This window comes from Enhydra lutris, unplaced genomic scaffold, assembly GCF_002288905.1.
Source record: "Enhydra lutris kenyoni isolate GAN:26980312 unplaced genomic scaffold, ASM228890v2 scaffoldscaffold2, whole genome shotgun sequence".
Taxonomy (NCBI): domain Eukaryota; kingdom Metazoa; phylum Chordata; class Mammalia; order Carnivora; family Mustelidae; genus Enhydra; species Enhydra lutris.
Window position 1 is genome coordinate 18,995,593 of NW_019154086.1, and position 21,745 is coordinate 19,017,337.

A 21,745-nucleotide genomic window follows, 5' to 3' on the forward strand; every position below is an offset into this window, starting at 1 on the left:
TTTAGAGGAGACAGAGGCTAAGTGGAAAGAAGTTTCTCAGTGGACTCCCCTAAATGCTGTAGAAGCACTGAGGAGAGGCCTCTGAAACAGACTGGGAGGTTAGGGGAGGCTTCCTGGAGGAGGTGGCCCCAGTGATAAGCCTGAATGCAAAGAGTTAATCAGGCCAAGAAGGAAGTTGGAGGAAGGCAAAGCTGTAGAGGGAGCAGCCTTTTGGGAGGCTGAGAAGTTGGAGAGCATGGGAGTGTTTGGCTCAGTCCAGCTGAGCAGGGAAAACACGATACCTTCCAAAGCTTGACTATGAAATCACAGCGTAAGAGATATGAGAGGTAGAAGGGAACAGATGTGTAAATGAAGTGCTTCGGGATGTTTTCAATGATGGTAGGAAGAAACCCGAGGGCAGCAAGGTTGATAAGGCACTTGTTGAATGGAAAAAAAAGTTCGAAAGCAGTATGGGCAGGAGATGGGTGAGATGGGAAGAGGGGCCTGCTTTTGGGTTTGATGGGAAGGAGGTGAATATAGAGTAAGGTGAGGCGTCATGAGAGGGTTCCTTCCCTCGAGTCCCTCTTTTCACAGTAATGCAGAATACCGGAGGTCATTTTGTGTTCCCGGAGCCCAGCGCATCGTGGTTGCTCAGTGCACAGCTGCTGAGGGAATGAGCGCGGTCCCCAACAGCTTGAGAAGCCGCAGAGGCGCGAAGGTTGGCGGGTCTGCCTCGTCCTCACTGCCTCTGTCTCCCACACTGCAGTTTGGCCGCGCGCGTCCTTCTGTTGGCCATTTCTTGTTAGCTTTGATGCGACCCATGTGCTTTTGATGTGCTTTTGATGCTCGCAGGATGTCGCAGAGTCAGGTGTCACTAGAAAATTCTGATCCTTAACGACAAGCAGGGGAGTGGCGGTTCCTTGAGCAATCCCAAACTCGTTCTTTTCCTGCGAGGCTGGCAGCGCGTCCACACCTCCTGAGCAGAATCTGGCTGCAGCTGAGACCAAAGCGGTTTATCCTGCTTGTCGGGTCGTTTTTCTTACAGGTTTTGGACACAGCCAAAGCTGTTCTGTGGGAACAAGCTGGCTTGGAAACAGACTGGTGTGCGCATGCGCGGAACAAAAGAGACCCGTCTGCTTTCTCTGTGTGTTCCCGGGGCTTCTGCCTTCTCATGCGTGGGAGGAGGTTGGACAAAATGACGGCGAGATCATCACGTGTGCTAGATGGCGCCCACCGGGTTTTCTATCCATTGGTTTCCTCAGTCCCGAGGTTGTAGCCTCAGTTCTTACTTAGGGGCTGCTACCAAATACGCGTGTATCAGCTCCTCTTTCTTAGATAAACACACACACACACACACACACAAACACACACACACCACCCCCCCCCCCACATGCAAAGCAAAATAGTACTGTTGGTGTAATTTTCTTGTTCATTCAATCCATTTCTTCTCAACAAATGCTAAAGGTATGAGGCAGATCATACTTGATTTCTTTCAGAGATGGCGAGGCAGATCATACTTGATTTCTTTCAGAGATGGCAAGGAGCATGAAGCTCCTTAAGTGGGAGGTCAGAAGAAGTCAGGCTTTGCAGAGGCTCAGAGGAGACAGTGGCTGTGCTCCCAGAGCACTGGTGGCCATGGGGTTGTGACTAGGGAGTCCGGACACATGAGTTCAAGACATGGTCATTCAGGGTCTCCAAGGAGCTCCCAGTTCAGGAAGAATGAAAGCAACACAAAATTTTTGCTTTAGCAAAAAATGTTGGACTCATATGATGGTGACCAAAGGAATGACAGATGCACTGAGTTTTCTACTTCCCATGCTTTACTTGGCATTTAGGAAACATGTCTGTTAGGTTGTTTTATTTTGTCACTTCTCTTGGCTAGAGTGGCCATGTTTGATGATTGATATACCTTTCCCATTAACGATACTCATAGTTGGCAATAATAGGTCTACAATCGATGATGTATTGGGTTCTTACTGCGTCAGGTGCTGGGTTAAGTACTTTCTTAGATCCTTAAGATTCATCTCATTTTATAGATGACAGAACTGAAGCTCGGAGAGGCCCAGAGTAATATAAGTAAAGTGAGAGGTTACTGGTTACAAGACCCCTAAGTGGCAGAGCCAGGATTAAGGGCCTCTGCTCGTGAGCTGGTGGGCCCAAGTTCTGTACACTGGTTGCAGATAAGCCAAAGGAGTGAGTGAGGATAGATTGTGGAATCTTAAGGGAGATGGGGATTTTGTGAGCCAGTAAACCTGGTGTAGTCAAAGTTTTCATCTCATTTTTAATTTTAATTGACTAGTAGTTTTTTGGTTATTGTTTTTAGTTTGTTTATCTAACTTGGAAAAGACTTTTGATTGATTACTGTGCTTATCTGTGGGAATGACCCAGCTTCCCGTTCCCAAGAGTTGACAACATCATGGAGTACATGAGGCCTGCCCCCAGACCTCTGAGTTACAAGTGCCACCAGAAACTTAGAAACCAGATGATGCAAAGCTTAGTCCAGAGAGATGTTGTTTCTGCCTGCAGGGGATGGGTTGGCGAGAGCCTGGAAAGTTTCAGTAAGAGGGAATGTGGAAGGTCTCAGCAGGCAGAGAATTGGAGGAGGAGGGGTGTTTAGAGTGACAAGGGAATGCACAGGTGGGGGGAATGACCAGGGCCAAGTGTACAGCCTAGTACATAGCTGTAAATCAAACACCCATGTAACTAGTAACTCAGATCAAGAGAAGGAACTGTGCCAGCCACTTCAGAAGCCAGCCCTGGTGCCAGTCCCCCGATCCCCAGAGTAATCACTCTTTTTTTGTTTCTTCATAGTTTTATCACGTGAGTGTGCATCCCCAGATGCTAGGGTTTAATTTTGCTTGTTTTATCATTTTCTTATTTGATGTATTTTGAACCAATTTTAATCAACAGATTCTCTTGCATCCTTTTCTTTTCCTTGTAATTTTTCTTGAATAAAACTCCGGCCTGTGTGACCTGTAGAGTTGCCCGTGGGCTGGGTTTTGCTGACTGTATCCTCATGGTACAGTTCAGCATTCTCCTCTGTATTATTAGCTTCTGTGCATTGGTAGTTGACTCTAGAGGTCTGATCAGATTGAGACTCGATCCCCAGGAACCAACTGGCCAGACAGTAGCAAATTAGTAGAACCTAAGTAGAAGGTTGGGCTATAAAGGTATTTTGCGTACAAATCAGAAATCCAAATGCGATAATCATGATCTTGGGCTATGGTCCAGCTCTCTCTCTCTCTCTCTCTCTCTCTCTCTCTCTGTGTGTGTGTGTGTGTGTGTGTGTGTGTGTGTAGGGGGCTGGGAGATGGGGAGGGCCACACTGTAGGTTTCTGAGCTAAAGAAGAGCATCTTCACAGATGTCTTTTCCAGCCACATATCTACATGCAAGTGACGCCATTGGTGACAATGTTAAAAGGGTGAACTAAAGACAGTCTGAAATCTTGTAATAATATGCAGGTGGTTGTCATTTTCTGTAGTATGTGATATAAGGTTCCTAACAATTTCCTACAAATCCTTCTTAAGTGAAACTCTGTAATAGGGAATGGTAATTCTTAGTATAAATACTTCTGTGAATATATACAAGTATTATAAGAATCAGTCTAGGGAGAAACAGGAGTCTTAAGAAGTATAAAAAGAACAAATCTAAGTAAGAAGAAGAAATCTAAGAAGGTTGTCTATTGAAAGAGATTTGTACTTAAGGAAATCTGAAAATAGTCACTTTTTCCAGATGGCTTTTGAAAACTGCTACCATGAGTAGAATATGTTTGTTTTTATTTTTTAAAATTTTATGTATTTAAGTAATCTCTATACCCAGCATAGGGCTGGAACCCACAACTCTGAGATCAAAAGTCGCATGCTCTTCCGGCTGAGCTAGCCCCTACCATGAGGAGAATTTAAATATGACAGTGGCTATTGCTGCAGAGTGGAGGGGGGTGGGGGATAGGGTGACCAGGTGGCGGGTGTTAAGGAGGGCACCTGTGGTGATGAGCAAGGGTGTTTTATGCAGCTGATGAATCGTAGAACACTACATCAGAAACTAATGATGTGCTTTATGTTGGCTGACTGAACATAAGTAAAATAAAAAACAGGATAGTGGTCTCACAAATATTATTTCTTGGAGGAACTTTTTGGTGTCATTATTTACCTTGTTTTGCTTTAAAAACTAAGAAGGCCCGCTTATGCTAAGAGCTTCTAACATGCACATGGCACTTAGCTTTGGGCCAGATATTATTTTTAGCATTTTATATGTTAATTAATTTACCTCACAGTAATGGAGGCATTATTAGTCAACCCCATTTTTATTGATGGGCAAATGAGGCACGGAGAGGTTAAGCTACTTGCCTAGGATCGTTAGCCAGTAAGTGTGGAATGGACATACAAATGTAGGTAGCCATATCACTCTCGTAGACTACCTCTCAACCAGAATCCGGGTGGTAGCTGGGGCCAGTGGTTTCTCAGGTGTTTCTCTAACAGGGAGGCTGCATGTTTTAGTCTGAGATACGTGTTTTCCTCAATTTCACTAGAGCTCGAGAGTGAGCCCCCCCCCTCCCCCCGCCACACACACACTGTAGCCGAACTGCCTGACGTGGGGCCCCTCTCCTCTCTCCCTTGAGCCTCAGTTTGCTCACCTCTGCTGTAGAAGGGACAGCGATACTCCCCTTGTATTCTTAAGATCAGTGACATCAAGTATAGGAGAATGTGTTAAAAGAAGTAAAATGCTATGTTGGCTATAATTTTTTTTTAATGTTGAGCAATTTTATTCTTTATTATGCAAAAATGCTGCTAAAGTGTGAATATAGAATAAATGAAAAATGTGATATTGAAACATCCTTATAAAGTTAGATAAAGTAATATATTCAGAGCTCTGTATGAGTTTTGCATGCATTATGTATAAGATACAAAATTACTTGCAAATTTTGGGGACTAGAAGACTTCAAAGTTTAAAAAGTGGTTTTCATATCTTTTTCCAAGTAAGTTGCAACTAATTCTTAGTTTTTATACATTTAATTTTCTTTTAAAAAAAGTTAACATGTATTATTTGTTTCAGGGGTACAGGTCTGTGAATCATCAGGCTTACACAATTCATAGCACTCACCATAGCATGTACCCTCCCCAATGTCCATCACCCAGCCACCCTATCCCTCCCCCCACACTCCCCAGCAACCCTCAGTTTGTTTCCTGAGATTAGGAGTCTCTTATGGTTTGTCTCTCTCTCTGGTTTCATCTTGTTTGATTTTTCCCTCCCTTCCCCTAAGATCCTCTGTCTTGTTTCTCAAATTCCTCATATCAGTGAGATCATATGATAATTGTCTTTCTCTGATTGACTTATTTCACATAGCATAATACCCTCTAGTTTCATCCATGTCATTTCAAATGGCACGATTTCATGGTTTTTGATGGCTGCATAGTATTCTATTTTGTATATATACCACATCTTTATCTGTTTATCTGTGGATGGACATCTGAGCTCTTTCCATAGTTTGGTTATTGTGGACATTGCTGCTATAAACATTGGGGTGCACATGCCCCTTCAGATCCCTACATTTGTATCTTTGGGGTAAATACTTAGTAGTGTGATTGCTAGGTCGTATGGTAGCTCTATTTTCAACGTTTGGAGGAACCTCCATACTGTTTTCCAGAGTGGCTGCACCAGCTTGCATTCCCATCAATAGCGTAGGGGGGTTCCCCTTTCTCTGCATCCTCGGCATATGTTGGTTATAATTTTAATAATACGTATTATCATTTTTACTTCTATATTTTTGAGGAACTTGTGAAATGAGCTTCATTATATTTGAAATACTTGGACTTCTAGAGTAAAGAAAGGGACTTCCTAAATTGAAGTGTTAAATTACCTGGTGCTAAGGAAGGGAAATTAAGTGCATATATCAAGGCTTTCTTTAAAAAAAAATTTAATTGAAGCAACCTTAATAACTCCCCTGAGAAGGCAAAAGCAAATACAGCTTCAGTTTTGGAGACCATTTTTCCCTTGCCTGAGCATCACTGCCATTAACAGTGGAAAACCCAGCTTTGTAGATCACAGCCATGGATCATTAAGGCTCCACTTGGGAAGGTTTATTTACCTCAGAAAAGACCAGATTTACTTTCAGTTCCACTACTGGCACGTTTAACTTCATCTTTCTAGCGTTCATGTTGAACCAATCCCCAGCCAAGGCCAAAATTTGTGCATACCAGCTGTTGATTTTAAGGGAAATCAGCTTGAAGTCTATAAATATATATGCTTTCCCAAGGGCAAGTGAGGGACAGTGGGGGACAAAGCACTTTGTGGTATTTCATATGTTCCCCTGTTAGTGGGTCACCAGTATTGGCTGAATTTAGAAGGAGTAATGAATCTCATTTTTGCAAGGAACGCAAAAATCATCAACCAAGATTGGATTTAAGGATGTGAGTAAAATGTCACTTATATTGGATAGTTTTAAAATTTATTTTAAATGAAATATTTTAAAAATAGAGATTAACATTTAGGAAATAAAAACCTATGTACCTATAACATGTACATTTAATAAGTTTTATCATTTAGACCCATAGCCTTCTGAATCAAAATAAGAAAGAAAATGTTATTGGTGTATTGAGTCCTCCTAGTGCCCCTTCCTAATTGCCTTCTTTCTCATTCTCTCTATCTAAAGGTGACCGCTCTTCTGAAGTTGTTGTATATTATTTCCCCAGTTGCTTTGTATGTCCTACTTCTAGATGTTAATGGACACCATATAGGGTTATTCTGTGTGTTTTTTTAATCTTAAACAAAAATTCTGAGTTGTCTTTTTTTCACCAAACTTTGTGTTGAGATTTGTTCATGTTGATACAGGCAGTTCTGGTCTATTTATTTACTCTGCCATATAGTACTTCATTAAAAATATAATTCATTTATCCATTCTCTGATGGGTGGACGTTTAGGTTTTCCAGTGTTCTTTACTGTAAACCATGCTTCAGTGCTCATTCATAATATATGTTCTTATATAAACTCACCTATGGTTGAGTTTCTTGGTAAATATATTTAGAGTAAGAATTGCGGGGGAAGGTTATGCCATGTTCCAGTTTTTTAGACTTTGTCAAATTGCTTTCCAACGGGTTATTTTATTTTATTTTAAAACATTTTATTTATTTGAGACAGAGTGAGAGTACACAGGCCGGGAGGAGGGTCAGGGGGAGAGAGATAAGCCGATTCTCTGCTGAGCAAAGAGCCTGATGTGGGGGTCGATCCCAGGACCCTGAGATTATGACCTGAACCGAAGGCAGGTGCTTAACCCACTGAGCATCTAGGCGCCCCTCCAACATGCTATTTTAACTCACACTTCTACCAAGTGGTGCATGAGAGTTTCATTATCTTACTAATATGTTATAATTTCTGATTTGCAAAAATTTTACTAGTTCAATGGATATGAAAAAGTATCTTGCTGTTTTAAAATGACTTCCCTGATTACTGGAATGGTTAAACATGTTTAAAGATTCACTGTAAATTTAGAATTCTTCTTCTGTGAATTGCCTGCATGTACTCCTGGTCTATTTTCTACTGGTTTTTGGATCTTCTTCTTTCGTATTTCTAGGAGTTCTTTGTATATTCTGTGTATGTTTTCTCCAGATTTGGGTTTGTTATTTAATTTTGGCATTTGTCTAACAGAAGTTTTAAATTTTAGTGTAGTTAAATTTATGAGCTTTTCCTTTATGGGTTGTGCTTTTTATATCTTGTGAAGATGCTTTTGTGACCCTAAGGTCATAAAGACTTCTTCTATAGGTTAGAATTTTTCTTAATCACATTTAGGACATTAATCTGCACAAAAGTATTCTTATGGGAGCTGTGAGATTGAGAACTAATTTTATTTTCTATTTCTTTGTGAATTGCCAGTAGTGCTAACATTGTTTATCGAAGGGCTTATTTTTTCTTTTCTAATTCTTTTCCTTGCCATTTCTGTCATCTGCCAAGATCCATATATGCATGGGCTTATTTTGGGGAACCAAAATAAGAACGTAGTTGGTTCTATGTGTCTATTTCTGTGTCAGTACCACACTATTTTAATTTCTCCCGCTTTGTAATAATTCTTGATATCTGGTTGGACAAAACTTACCTGCCTATTCTTAATTCTTTTCTGTTATGAATTTTAGGGCCATATTGTCAAGTTCTACAGGAAATTCTTTGGAATTTGAATTAGTAGATTAGTTTCAGGAAAAGTAACATATTCGTTTATTTGGTTCTATATTTATTGAATTTTAGGATATCATTTCACTGTCTTATAGCCCCATTTGTTTCTTGCCTTTTTAAAGAGTTTTAGTTATTTATTAGAGAGAGAAAGAGAGGGAGAGAGAAAGGGAGAGCATGGTGTGGGAGGAGCAGAAGGGAAGGGAGAGGGAGTGGGGGAAAGAATTTTGCACTGAGTGTGGAGCCTGAAGTGAGGCTTGATCTCACAACCTAAGGTTACGACCTGTGCCGAAACCAAGAGTCAGATACTTAACTGACTGAGCCACCCAGGTGCCCCACCCCCATTTGTTTTTGATGAGAGTCTAGTGGTCCTTATTACGGTCCTCTTGAATGTCATAAGTCCTTTTTCTCTTCCTACTCTTAACATCTCTTTTCTTTATACTTTAGCAGCTTGACTTTAATATGCATAGATATGATTTTCTTTGTATTTATTCCTGCTTGGGATCCACCAGACTTCTTCAATCTGTAAATTTATTTTGTTTACCAAAGTTGATAAAATTTTAGCCATTATTTCCTTAAATACTTTTTTTTCTTCCTCATTTTTTCTCTAGCCCAACTTTCTGGGTCCCAAATTACATGTATGTTTGATCTTTTGACATTAGTATATAAGTCACTGGAGCTCTATTCATTTATTAGAAATCTTCCTCTTCTGTTTGTTCTTCAGATTGGATAATTTCTGTTGATGTGTCTTCAAGTTCACTGACACCTTCTTTTGTCATTGCCATTTTCTGTTAAGCCCATCCAGGGAATTTTTCTTTCTTCCTGCTAAGATTTTCTTTTGTTCATGAAAAATGTATTTTCTTTTACGTTCTTGAGTTTTTTATAACAGTTGCTTTAAAATTCTTGTCAGCTGGAGGTCCTTGGGTAGTGCAGTCAGTTAAGCATCTGACTCTTGGTTTTCTCCCTCAAATAAATAAATAATCTTTTAGGAAAAAATATAATAAAATCCTTGTCAGTTGATTTCAACATCTCAGGATGAGTCTCCATTGATGATAGTCTTTTCTCTTCAGAATGGGTCACATTTTTCTATTTCTTCTATATCTAAAAATGTTAGGTAAAATTTGACTGAATATTGTAGAAGCTCAATTCAGTTATGTTCCTTTCAAAAGGTTTTTTGGTTTTTGAGTGGGTAGTTAATTTGCCTGGACTTAAAACTCTAAGCGCTGTCATTCCTGTGGTGGGCAGCTGCAGAAATCTCAGTGGAAGTCATTTTACTACTATCTGAGTTGCGTTGTACCCATGCCTGCGTGGTTCAAGAGTCAGCCTGTGCAGAATTTGGCACTCCCCTCTGTGGCTCCCTTTTCCAGAGTTTCCCACTTCACTTTTCAGCTGCTGTGAAAGCCATAAAGCCTGTTGTCTGGGTCTTCAAGCCAACAGGATTATGGATTTTCTATCTGAATTTTCGTCACCCAGCCTAGCACAGACAGTCTGCTTTTGGACAAAAACTCTGCCATTCCTTTCTTCCAAATGTAGATTACCTTCCCATTTCTGCTTCTCTGTAGTTGTTCTTCAGTGACTTTTTATAATTGAATTTATAGTCCTTATCAGCGGGGTGACTGATGTAACAGGAACTGCGCCTCCATTTCTGAAAGCCAGAAATTGTAATCTTGGATCAGTTTTCTCTAAAGGTTCTCATTTTGTAGTTACCTCAGTTCCATGCTGTTTCTTCCCAGGATTGCTGGGTATAGTTTTTCTAGTCTCTTTGAAACAGATAGTGTAACTCTTAGAGGCTTGCTTCCAGGCCCCGGCTGCCTATCGTCCTGGGGTCCTGTCTCCTAACATTCATGTAGGGACAGAACTGTAATCCCAGAAGTTTTATCCAAGACCAAAACCCTTGAGCCCCTTCAGCTTTAGCTCTAGAGTACTCATCTGACTTTCTGTCTTCATCCTTGGAAACTGGAGGTTTTCCTTCATTATTGCGTTTGTTGTTGCTGCCTCTGCTTTTATCCTTAACTAAGTATTTTTAAAATGGATTACAGTTTATTCAGCAGTTCTGTGTTTGTAGCGGGAAAGGAGCAACTATATTAGCTTAATTGCTTTGTTTTCATATATTTGTAGCAGTGTTTTCTTTTTCTTTTTTTTTTTTTTTTAAGATTCTATTTATTTGAGAGAGAGAGAGAGAGAGCACGAGCAGGGAGAGTGGAAGAGGGAGAAGCAGGATCCCTGCTGAGCAGGGAGCCTGATGTGGGACTCGATCCCAGGACCCTGAGATCCTGACCCAAGCTGAAGGCAGTCGCTTAACCAACTGAACTACCCAGGCGCCCCTGTAGCAGTGTTTTCTATAGTGGGTGACGTCAGACCATCCCCAGAATACAACTCTGACTGCTAGTTCTTGTTCTCAGGGGTGGGACTGGGCTCTGGTGTGGATACAGGGCCTTGGTCAGAGGTCTTGTAGCTCGAGGAGTAGCTGAGGGCATAGGAACAACCAACATTATTTCACCATCTGCTAGAGCCTCAACTCTGAGCCACTCCCTTGAGATCATTTAATTCTTACAATTCTTGAACAGTATTACTTCCACTTTATAGATTTGGAGACTGAGCCTTACAGAGATGTAGGTAACTTGTTTCAGCATAAGGAGCGTCTAAGCTGTTTGACTCAAAAATCACATATTTTCCATGGTACTCTGCTGCCTCAACACATATTTTTTGTAAATATGTGGATGGGTAAGAAAAAATGAGACTTTGCTATGTTTATCAGCGTCTTGACAGAACTGGAGGGCTCATTAGCCCTGGAGAATGTTTGGAGGACTTTACCTGTGTGTATTTGCCAGCTTCATTCCTCTCATAGGTGAGATCCATGGGTTATCACTGAAAATGCTCTGTGTGTTGCCTAAACCCACTGCAAAGGAGGTTGTTTGTTCCTTTGGAAAGAAGTGAAAGGGAGGAGTCACAGACGTTTAGACAGCTGGAAAGAATTTTAATGATAAACAAAGTCTGTATGAGGGAATGCAGATTCTTGCTGAGTGGGGCTGCTGTCAAAAGATGCAAAGATCAGTTTTTTAAAAAGCATTACATCAAAAACTTATGATGAAGGGGTGCTTGGGTGGTTTAGTTGTTAAGCGCCTGCCTTCAGCTCAGGTCAGGATCCCAGGGTTGAGCCCCGCATGGGGCTCCCAGCTCAGCGGGAGGCCTGCTTCTTCCTCCCCACACCCTTCTCTCGCTGTGTCTCTCTCTGTCAAATAAACAAATAAAATGAAAAAAAAAAAAGAATGATGTATTATATGTTGGCTAATTGGATTTAAATAAAAACACAATACAGTAAAAAAAAAGAAAAAGAAGCAGTAATAGTAGAAATGATGAAGTCAAAACTTTTGAATCCATAGCGTAGCATCTTGATCAGTTCTTATCAGAAACAACATGTATTCACTAAAAACAATCTTTAATATTTTGAGCCAGTGAAAGGGAATTTTTCTTAAAGCCATGTGATGCAAATTAACTCTATCCTGGAAAAAATACTTATTTTGTTCATCTGTTGCTCACCCATTGAATCGTTGGTGGTCTAAGTCTGCCTTAGTGAGAGAAAGGTTTATATCAGTTTACTTAGTGGAGTTTGTCAACGAGCATAATATTTCTTCCTATGAATTCATATGTAGTTAGTGTCTATCTCCTAAAGTCCCATCACTAAACCTGCGTGTTCTACTCTTGGCCATAAAAAATTAAACATTCACTTAATACCAAAGGATGTTATTTCTGGAAGTCTGACCACAGATTTTAGCAGGGTTAATTATCTTTTTTTTTTTTTTTTTTAAATAAAGAAGAGTTTTCCTTCTTGGATCCTTATTGTTTAAATCAATGCAGTGCTTATACAAAGTCTCTTACACCTAATAAACTTATTAACAAACTTTGGAACTAAGAGGGGCCCTCCCCTGTTTTCTCCAAATACAAATGTTTATGTGTACATTGCCGTCAGCAGAAGCAGGAACAAGTCTTACTTAGGTGTTGACTCAGAACTTCTGAATACCCTTGAAATTTGGGGTAGGTTTTTATCTCCTGGGTGGGGTTGTGTAGAATGTGTTGTTTTCTCTGGCATTTAGCAATGCTGAAAGAGGAGTCTTTCTTATAATAATGTGTCTCTTGTAAAGTCTAAACAAGACAACTGGTTGTTAATTTCAGTTTTTAGACGAGGACACTGAGCACTGAAGTGATCTTGTCCAGGTTAGTGAAAGCAAAAATAGGAGCAAACTAGGCAGTTGACTCCCATCAGGCTGTGTGACCTTGAGCAAGTCACTTAGCCTGTCTGTGTCCTCAGTTGCCTCGTCTATAAGAAGGGGCTAAAAAAAGTACCCTCTTCATAGGGCTGCTGTAAGGACAGTTGAGTTAACGTGTGCAATGTGTCCAGATCAGTTGGGCACAAAAGCACTATGCCAAATTTACTTTTTCTTATTGCTATTAACTTCAGCACAACATGGATTTCTGCAGGAGGCAGGATGCTTCATGGTTCCTGTTGATTACAACACGACCCTAGCCCAAGTTTCCTGGGTAATAGAGCCTGAGCTAAGGCGCTTGGTGGGCTTTACCCAAGCCCCCTGCTTCTGGATTGGCTGTGTGGTACTCAAGTGCTCAGTGCCGTCAGCTGAGAGGAGAGGGGAAGGGCATGCATCCGCCTTAACTCCCCTGATCTCAGAGGCTATGTGACTCAGTCCCCCATGTCCCCCTAGCCCACACTCACACAACTCTGGAGAAAGCTGAATCCAGAAGCCTGAGAATGAGCCAGTGCGTCTGGGGATCTGAGGGGTGGGTGGAGTGGGGGTTCTGGACCCATCCTAGCCACTGCTGGACTGTGTCCTGGGCAGGCTGTGCGGAAGCCCTGCCCTCAGCCAGCAAGAGGCAGACACAGATGGTGGGATGAGGAGAAGAGCTAAGAATGGAGCAGATTTCCACTGAGCCAGTGACCGAGGCTGGGGAGGTGGGTAGTATGGACCCATCGGGGTGACCTGCACTGGGATCGGCCTCGCCACTCACCACTGTGCAGTCTCAGTAAGGCTGCTACGACTCCATGTCCTCGATTCTAAATGAGACTATCATTTTAGGAGATTAGGAGAAGGAGAAATCTCTATAACGTGCCTTTAGTACTTGGCCCAGTGGAGGAACTCGGTAAATGACAGGTCAGACCTTCATATCTACCCATATTTGAAATAGATCTCTGTTTTCCTTAACACTGGTATTTGGCTCTGGAAATGAAACATCTGTTTGATTTCAAAGATAGGACTGAGACGAAACAAAGGGAGATGATGCTACGGCAAAGAGGGGAATACGTAACCCGAGGACACGGCAAAGGAAATGACTAAGACAGTTTATGGCAGAGAAGAGAGGCCATCCAAGGAGGTCAAAGGATTCAGGGAAAATCATGAGAATCAAGAAGTGGTTATCATGCTAACAAGTATTGCTTTGTGTAGTTGTAGATCTGTTTTTGTTTGTAGCTGGGGAAAAAGGAGAGAACATGGTTTCCAACTCCGGTTCCATGGATGCACGAAGTCTAGAATATTCGGCACCCTCCTCTGCAATTTTGGCGCCTCAGGGAGAAGAGCAGAGTCCGTGTTAGACCGAGTGGGGCTGTGATACGAAATCAGGAAAGAAAGATAAGTAAATGGGAGATTGCTGGACTCAGCGGGCCCCATGGTCAGATCAGATCTGGAGCTCAGAGGGTGGATAGTGTTTGGGAGCCAAACTTCTACTTCCTGGAACCAGGCAAGTGACAGCAAGCCTGGCCTCAAAGGCCATGCACAGAAGAAGGGAGTGTGTGATTCTGCGGCGTCTCTTTTTCTGACATGGGTGCCAGTGGACACAGTAGCAGAACGGGAGTTGGCTCCCACCCAGCCAGACCTGTGCTGAGAGCTGGAGTGCTTTCTGACTTGTCGCCTTGGTCAGCCTGTTTTGTTAGCTATAAAGAGGGAATGAGGACCGTACTTTCCGTATGACGTTGTTGTGAGGAGGCGTGAAGATTCTTGGCGGAATCCTGGTGCATGGTGAGCTTGGAGGGCAGTGTTCTAGTTGCTACTACTTCAGCAGCCTATGTGTTTCTTGTAGTTCATGGCTCCTCTCAGAGGGTCTTTCAACCAGAAGGCTTTTCCATCTGAGATTATCTGTGGCATATGAGGGAATTGTCTTTGTGGCATTTGCAGGACAACCTGGAGCCAGCTGGTTTCTCTGTAGATAGCCCACAACAACCAACCAACAAATATTTATTGAGCAGGTGCTCAGCGAGGTGTCAGTGGTGAAAGGTCTGGCTCCCCCTCTCCCCTACCTCAAAGTGTCCCCATCTGGTGGGAAGATGGCCATGTCAGCATATCAGCTCATGATGGCAGCTCAGTGGAAGGGCTTCTGAACCTAAGCGTTTTGAAGGGACAACCATGAACCTATGATGAGATATGAAAAATATGTTCATTTTTTCTGGGGCTCAGGGGATTCCATAGATCTCATCAAAGTCATGAAGGGGACTGGATCCAAAAGGGAGCAGGAGTCACTGCAATGGACACAAGGGACACAGTGCAACAGTAGTGATGTGTTGTCAGACAGGGAGAGGACAACGAGGCCGGGGAGATGTGCAAGGAACGGGAAGTGCCCTAAATGGGTTTGACTGCTTAACGCCTGGTGATTGTTTTTGCTGAGGAAGGCCTGGTGGTTTCTCTGCAAATGGTGGAGTCAAGTTCAGAAAATTTCAGGACTGGCTGAAATGGGAGAGTCCCATTCTTAGTGGAGTGCAGCCAGAAAGACAGCCACTGGATGGTATATTAATTTGGAGCTAAATAAGTGATGAAAGGCAGGATATTTCCTAGCCTGTCAGCCCTGAAAAATACTGAAATGAAAGAAAGTTTCTTAAGGTTATTTTTCAGGGGCTGCCAGTTAATAGAATTTATTTTTATTTACTTATTTTTTAAAATTTATTTGTCAGAGAGAAAGAGAGAGAGAGAGAGAGCATGAGCAGGGGGAGAGGCAGGCAGAGGGAGAAGTAGTCTTCCTGCAGAGCAGAGAGCCCAATGCGGACTCGATCCAAGGACCCCGGGATCATGACCTGAGCTGAATGCAGATGCTTAACCGACTGAGCCACCCAGGTGTCCCTACTGTTAATAGAATGTAAAGGTAATATTAGCAACCTAGATTACTCTTGCCTGTGGCTGTGTATGCATTATGACATTGCCTCCTCACAGCTTCCTGAGGTAGGAAGTGTAGGTGACTCTGTTTTCCATTTTACAGAGGGGATGCTGAAACCCTGGAGGCTGTTGGTTGCCCGGGTTACCCTGATAATAATGGTAGAATAACCTTGGTCATCCCGCCTCTCCCCTCCACCCCTGACATTTAATTACATGTCCAAGATGCATAATAAGCCCTCCACTGATATTTGTGGAACTCATGTTCTTTAAAAAAAAAAAAAAAAAAATTGAAGATCCAACTAAACACCAGGAGACTTTTTTCCTTTTTTTTGATGTGTTATTTTCTCAAAATATATTATCTGGCATGTAAACTATGATAATATCATTTACTTTATTCAAAGTCAGCTCAACTCAAAAAATATTTATTCAGGGCTTACTATGTCACTAGATATTGAGTTTAGTACTTGAGTCCACATTTATGATGTTTGCCTTTCAGGGAACATCAAGTCAGTTCTGGACAAATCATTGCTATCTGATGTGCTCTGGGAGGTTATATGGTATGGGTCCACCAGTTAACTTCAACAGAATGAAAAATGGGAAAACAAGAAATCCCCGTGACTCAGTTTGGTTTTAAATGATCTAATTATAATTCGTTTCACATCCAAATATTATGCTGTGATTTTTGGTTTGGAAATACATTGCATTTATTTTTCTTGGCAAGCACAAATAATGTGTTAAAAAAATAGAGAACTTTGCATGTTATGTTAGAAAGGGAGGCAAGAAATCAGTCGGTTGTCTTCACAGAATGAATGCTGAATTTTTGTTGTTGCTGTTCCTTTTTGAATTGTTTTATTCTGTGAGAATGTTAAGGAAGGAGTAAAAATCTTCAGTGTCTAGCCATCCTGCCACCCCCAGTTCACTTCTGGCTGGTTAAGTAGCTGGACTTTGGAGTCAGGTCAACCATGGTTGGGTCCAGCTCTAATCACTTCCTAGCCACAGGCTCTGGGAGAGTTGCCCATTCTCTCTAAGCTTCTCTTCTTAAAAATGGGGGTAATAAGTGTGCCTGGAATGCTTGGTCGGCTAAGCCTCCAACTCTTGATTTTGGCTCAGGTGGTGATTTCAGGGTCATGCGATTGTGCCCTGGGCATGCTGAGCATGGAGTCTGCTTAAGATTCTCTCTCTCTCTCTCTCCCTCTGCCCCATCCCACACCCCCCCCACCGTCTCTCTTTCTCTAAAACAAAACAACAAAACAAAAAAAAGGGGTAACAGTAGGGCCCTGCTCCTAAGATTGTTGTGAGGTTCATTGAGAGTGTGTCATTAATCTTTACGAATAGTGCTTGGCATACAGTATATAGTCAGCAAATATTAACTAACATTAACATTTATTTTAACATTAATAGTTCTGGGGCACCTGGGTGGCTCAGTGGGTTAAGGTCTCTGCCTTTAGCTCTGGTCATGATCCCAGGGTCCTGGGATCGAGCCCCACATCGGGCTCTCTGCTTAGCAGGGAGCCTGCTTCCTCCTCTCTCTCTGCCTGCCTCTCTGCCTACTTGTGATCTCTGTCTGTCAAATAAATAAATAAATAAAATCTTTAAAAAAATTAATAGTTCTAATATTATTATTATATTTTTGGCGTAGACATTGCTTATGTACTATCGGAAAGGAAATTATCTGCTTCCTTTGGTGTTCTACTTCTCAGTCATGTTGACCATTAAGATTAGAAGAAAACTCTAGAGTTCTCTGATTTCACCAGTGAATAACAGGTCATTTAAAACTGTTCCCTTTAAAAAATTATAATTCTAGTATTCAATACCAGGAAGGAAAAAAAATCGACCCCATTTACTTCCCAGATTGAGATGCAGACAGAAATAAAACACAGCTGCTATTATCATCCTTGGCCACCATCTCTACTTGGTACCGAGAGAGATAATGATCTTGTATTTTATAAGGAGATAACAAATTCAATGACATTATCTCAAATGTAAACACTGAAGGCCTTATCCCATTGCTGGTTAAGATAGGCTGTGACTGGGGCAGCTGTTCACTCACCAGTACAGATTAATTTAGATAAAAGAAAACATAGGCTAATAAATTATTTGACAACATACAAGTGTGGATGGCCTTACAGTTTGATATTCAAGAATGAAACCAGCAATATAATCGATGGACAAAACGTCAACACAGAGCAACCATGGACATGAGTGGAGGCAGTAATGTGGACAGTTTGGTTCATTTTCCATTATTAAATGGTTAGAGTCTTCACAAAAGGTTGGAAAAAAATCTACAAATCATTAGGGTCCACTGAAACTCCACGTGATATTATAAAATATTATGAACCACAAAAATGAAAGGCTAAAAAGAAATGCAGGAGGCTGCTGGGATATGTTGTTTCTATAATTACAATGACTATAGGGCTAGTAGGATCCCTTTGAAGGTATGGGGATTGAACTAGATAACATCTTTTGTTGTTATGAACCATAAACCTTATAAAAAAGATTAATTTATAGACATTCAACCCATTAAATAAAATCAATGATTATGAACTTCTATAACCAAGTCAATGAGATTTGAGAGCCAAACAAATCTGCTTTATAAATAAACTCAGTACTTTATAAGTAAAACTCAATAAGTAAACTCAACAAGTTGAGTGACCTTGGGCAAGTTACTTAACTAAGTCTTTCAGAATAATCATAAATATCAGGTGGTACCATTGTGAGTATTAAATAACATAACTGTGCTGAAATTATGCTTTTTTATTAGCACATAATAAGCACTTGAGTATAAATAATAAGAAGATTCTTTTCTATTTCTCTTAAGTTTTTCACAAGTTTATATGCTTCAGTTCTTTCTATCTGAAAAAGGATTTTTATTTTAGCTCGATTTCAGTGACTCTGTACTATTTATTCCACTTTTCTTGCAGTATATAGTGTAATCTGATCTCTGTATATCTTACCTTCAACATGCATGTTAACCTGACATTCTGTTCCAGAGGACAGTCACTGGAGTAACTCTTGTTTTCCTTTGCTGTGCTAAGGAAGTTGGCAGAGTTAACCGTAAGACAGTTTAATCAATAGAAAATACCCAAGGTTTACAAATTCATGAGCAGCTGTGATATGATGTAATTTCTTACTTGTTTTACCTTATCTCATTTCCTCTAAGTTTTTCATTACCTTGTATTTTAAATGAAGCAAAACCTGGCTCATGGGTGGCATCTAGTAAGTGTTTGTTGAGGTGAGGGGGAAGGAAATAAATATTTTAATTGTGACCAGAGGCAACAGCTCCTCCACGGAAGCCGAGCCGACCTCCAGTAAATGATCCAGGTTGGAGAGCATCTGCCACCTGCTTCTCAGATTCATACAAAAAACTACTTGGGTTAGTTTCTTGGGTTAAAGTGATTACTTATATGGGGAAGCTGAACAATAGGGAACATATTTTTATCTACAGTTAGGGTTCTAGTGTTACAGGGACCCTAGAGATGAAATGCTCACTGTCCTTAGCTTATAAGGAGTAACGAAGGCCCCGAGAGCGTAAATGGCTCCATCCCAAAGTACTGAGCTTCAAGAGGACGTCCCTTCCCTTTCTTTCCATTTGAGTCTTGTCCAGGGGCACTTCGAATTTACTAAAACTTCCATCTATTGCAGGCACACGTTTGTATCTACCAAAGGTGTACAGGAAGATAAAGACTGTGGTTGAGAACATCAGCTCTTGGGTCAGAGAGACCTGGTTTTAAATCCCTTCTTCACTACTTATAAGCTCCGTGACCTTGGACACATTGTCCGAGGTATTCATCAAATTACCTAATCTCTCTGTGCCTCAGTGTTTTTCTCTGTGAAGAGGGGATAGTAAGCTCTTCAATAGAAATAAACCTGCATAGATTTATTATTGATGATAAACATGATAATGTATATAAAGGACTATCACCAAGCCAAGTGCATACGAAGCAATCAGTATACATTAACTATTATTATAATATAAATTGGAAGTGGGAAAGAAAGGTGAGGGGAAGCAATGTAGGCAAGGATGGGCCTCTGTTTTGCTAACTGTAGGCCACTGATGTGGCTCCAGGCTTCCTTACAGCCGGCGTGGAGAAAGAAACATGATCAATTATGTAGTTCACAGAGAACTTTGTTTTATTAATTATATAGATCTGGGCAAACCAGAGCCACATTCCTCTACCCCAGTCTTCTGAATTTCTAGACAAGATCTCTTTCTACCAGCCATGGCAGTACAGGTTTCAGAGACTTGATGAGTTCCCATAAGGGCTGTGCAAGTCTGGTCAGGCTCTCTTAGCATTGGCCATAGAGCCTTACCCCCGGGCCCCCTCCCCCAGATTCTTGATCATAACGGTAGGAGAGAACCTGGCTGAAGGTCTTGCACTCAGCACATGCCATTCTCAGGAAGGCTAAAGACCTTGGAGGAGGCCAGGAATGAACTTGGGGTCATGTACCCATGTCAGGAGCTCCTTAATCACAGGGACCAGTCTTATTCATCTTTATGTATTTGCTCATGGCACCTCACAATGAGTGAGCAGCAGGTGCTCTGTAAATGTTTGTGAGGTATAGTAATAAATGAGCCTGTATGGCGGAGTTGTTCTTATGAAGATCCTGCCATTTTCGGGTCTGGTAGTAACAGAGAGATTATTTCCAGCAAGAGGAATTTTTCATCCAACTCTGATGACAGCGCTCAAGGCGTAAATCTCCGTATTTTAAAGGAAAAATAAAATCTGTATGAACTCTTCTTCCCTGGGTATTGGTGTGCAACGACTTGTGTTATTAAATGTCGAAATGAGATAGAACCCGTTCTCTTAAAAAAAGAGAGAAGTACAATTTGAGCACCTCCAGTATCTTTCAGAAGAAGTATGCTCATCAATTACCTTTCAAGACACGTACGTTGTCATGGCCCAAACCTCCTAGTTCAAAAAGTCGTATATACCTTTTGCTTGGGATATCACCTACAGAGGACATCTAGAAAGTTTATGCTGTTGCAAAAATAACTTTAAATCTGCTTCTTGAAATTATTGTAAAATGCCCTCAATTTTCTTTAGAAAATATTTAAAGTGGGTTAATTTTGCCTGACCTTTTTTTCCCCATGTATTTGTTAGAGTTAAGAATCCATTCCTTCCCTCTGAATCACCATCCCCAAACCAGCCTCCCTGGAGTCTCTCCTCATTTATCCAAGTTAATGAAATTGGATGAAAGATATGTTGGCATTTATTCAATGTAGTGTTTCTCTTTCTTATTTGCTTGTGATTAAGGATCTCACTCCGATTTAATTTACAGGCTAGGAATCCTTTAAACGTGAAACAGGAAAATAAATGACAAGGTTGCTTGAGATAACCGGGGCTCACACAGAGCGTGTTGACTTGTTTCCATGTGCTGTCTCTAAGCCTGGCTTCATACTGTGGAATGAGTGTGGATTCATTCGAAATAGTAAATCCTGGTAACCCTTTTTCTCCCCAGCCCCTTTGCTCGTACCCTGTCAGAAGCCAACATGTCCCTGAAAAATGAGCCAAGAGTAAATACCTCCACACTGCAGAAAATCGCTGCTGACATGAGTAATTTGATAGAAAATCTGGACACGCGGGAGCTGCACCTTGAGGGAGAAGAGGTGGATTACGATGTTTCCCCCAGCGATCCCAAGATACAGGAAGGTAAAGACCGATGGTCTGAGCGAGGCAAGAGTTGATCGGCGTTGCTTGGCAGAGCGCGGATTTGAAATAACAGGCAAATGATGGATCCTCCCTCCCCTTTTTTAATTGTGTTATGTTAGATCTTCCTGTGGGTGTCTTCACCGAGGGCTGAGACTGCTTCATTAGCTGTTTGCTTGTAGTAGTTATAATTCTTGGGCCCATGCCCGGAAAAGGCAAGTTAGGCTAATATCGTGTATCCTTGCAATGTCATTGTATTCCTGCAATAACGTAATCTACTTGTTTGTTTTTTAGCGTGTATTCCGTTCTCTGCTATTTATAAGACTCAAGGATTTAAGGAGCCTAACATACAGACGTATCTTTCCGGCTGTCCAATAAAAGCCCAAGTCCTGGAAGTGGAACGCTTTACATCTACAACAAGGGTCAGAATATTTATGGACTCACCTTGTGTTAGCCATTGTAGACAAGTCGATATGCTGACTTCCATTTTCCTTCCTTGTAGTGATGACTATGTTTTCAGACTTTTTTTTTTAAAACCACTTCTAAGTCCTCACTGCCTCTCAAGTTTTTGCTTTCCATTTAGTCTTTATTCTCATATGCCTCTCTCCTCATTCTGGAAAATGCCTCTCTTAAAAAAAAGGGGGGTTACCTAAGGCAATTTCTAAGTTTAATAAATTGCTGAGTGCCTCTCCTAGTCCTCTTCTCTCCCCAATTTTCTGTTTAATGTGGGCTCCTGGGGCATAGCTATTCCACCTAGAATGCCACATAGAAGCCAAGGAAAAGCTTAGCTTTCCTAATGCTTGTTTAGC

General features: G+C 41.3%; 1 protein-coding gene across 3 annotated transcripts in view; it reads left to right on the forward strand.

The window, feature by feature from the left end:
- Positions 1 to 21,745, forward strand: part of LOC111150121 (phospholipase D1) — a 154,372-nt gene that overhangs the window by 17,238 nt on the left and 115,389 nt on the right. For all 3 annotated transcript variants that reach the window (XM_022507491.1, XM_022507500.1, XM_022507508.1), the window contains exons 2-3: positions 20,749 to 20,939; positions 21,231 to 21,358. In XM_022507491.1, the coding sequence (XP_022363199.1) occupies positions 20,780 to 20,939; positions 21,231 to 21,358 (288 nt within the window). In that variant the 5' untranslated portion in view covers positions 20,749 to 20,779. The remainder of the gene's footprint in view (positions 1 to 20,748; positions 20,940 to 21,230; positions 21,359 to 21,745) is intronic.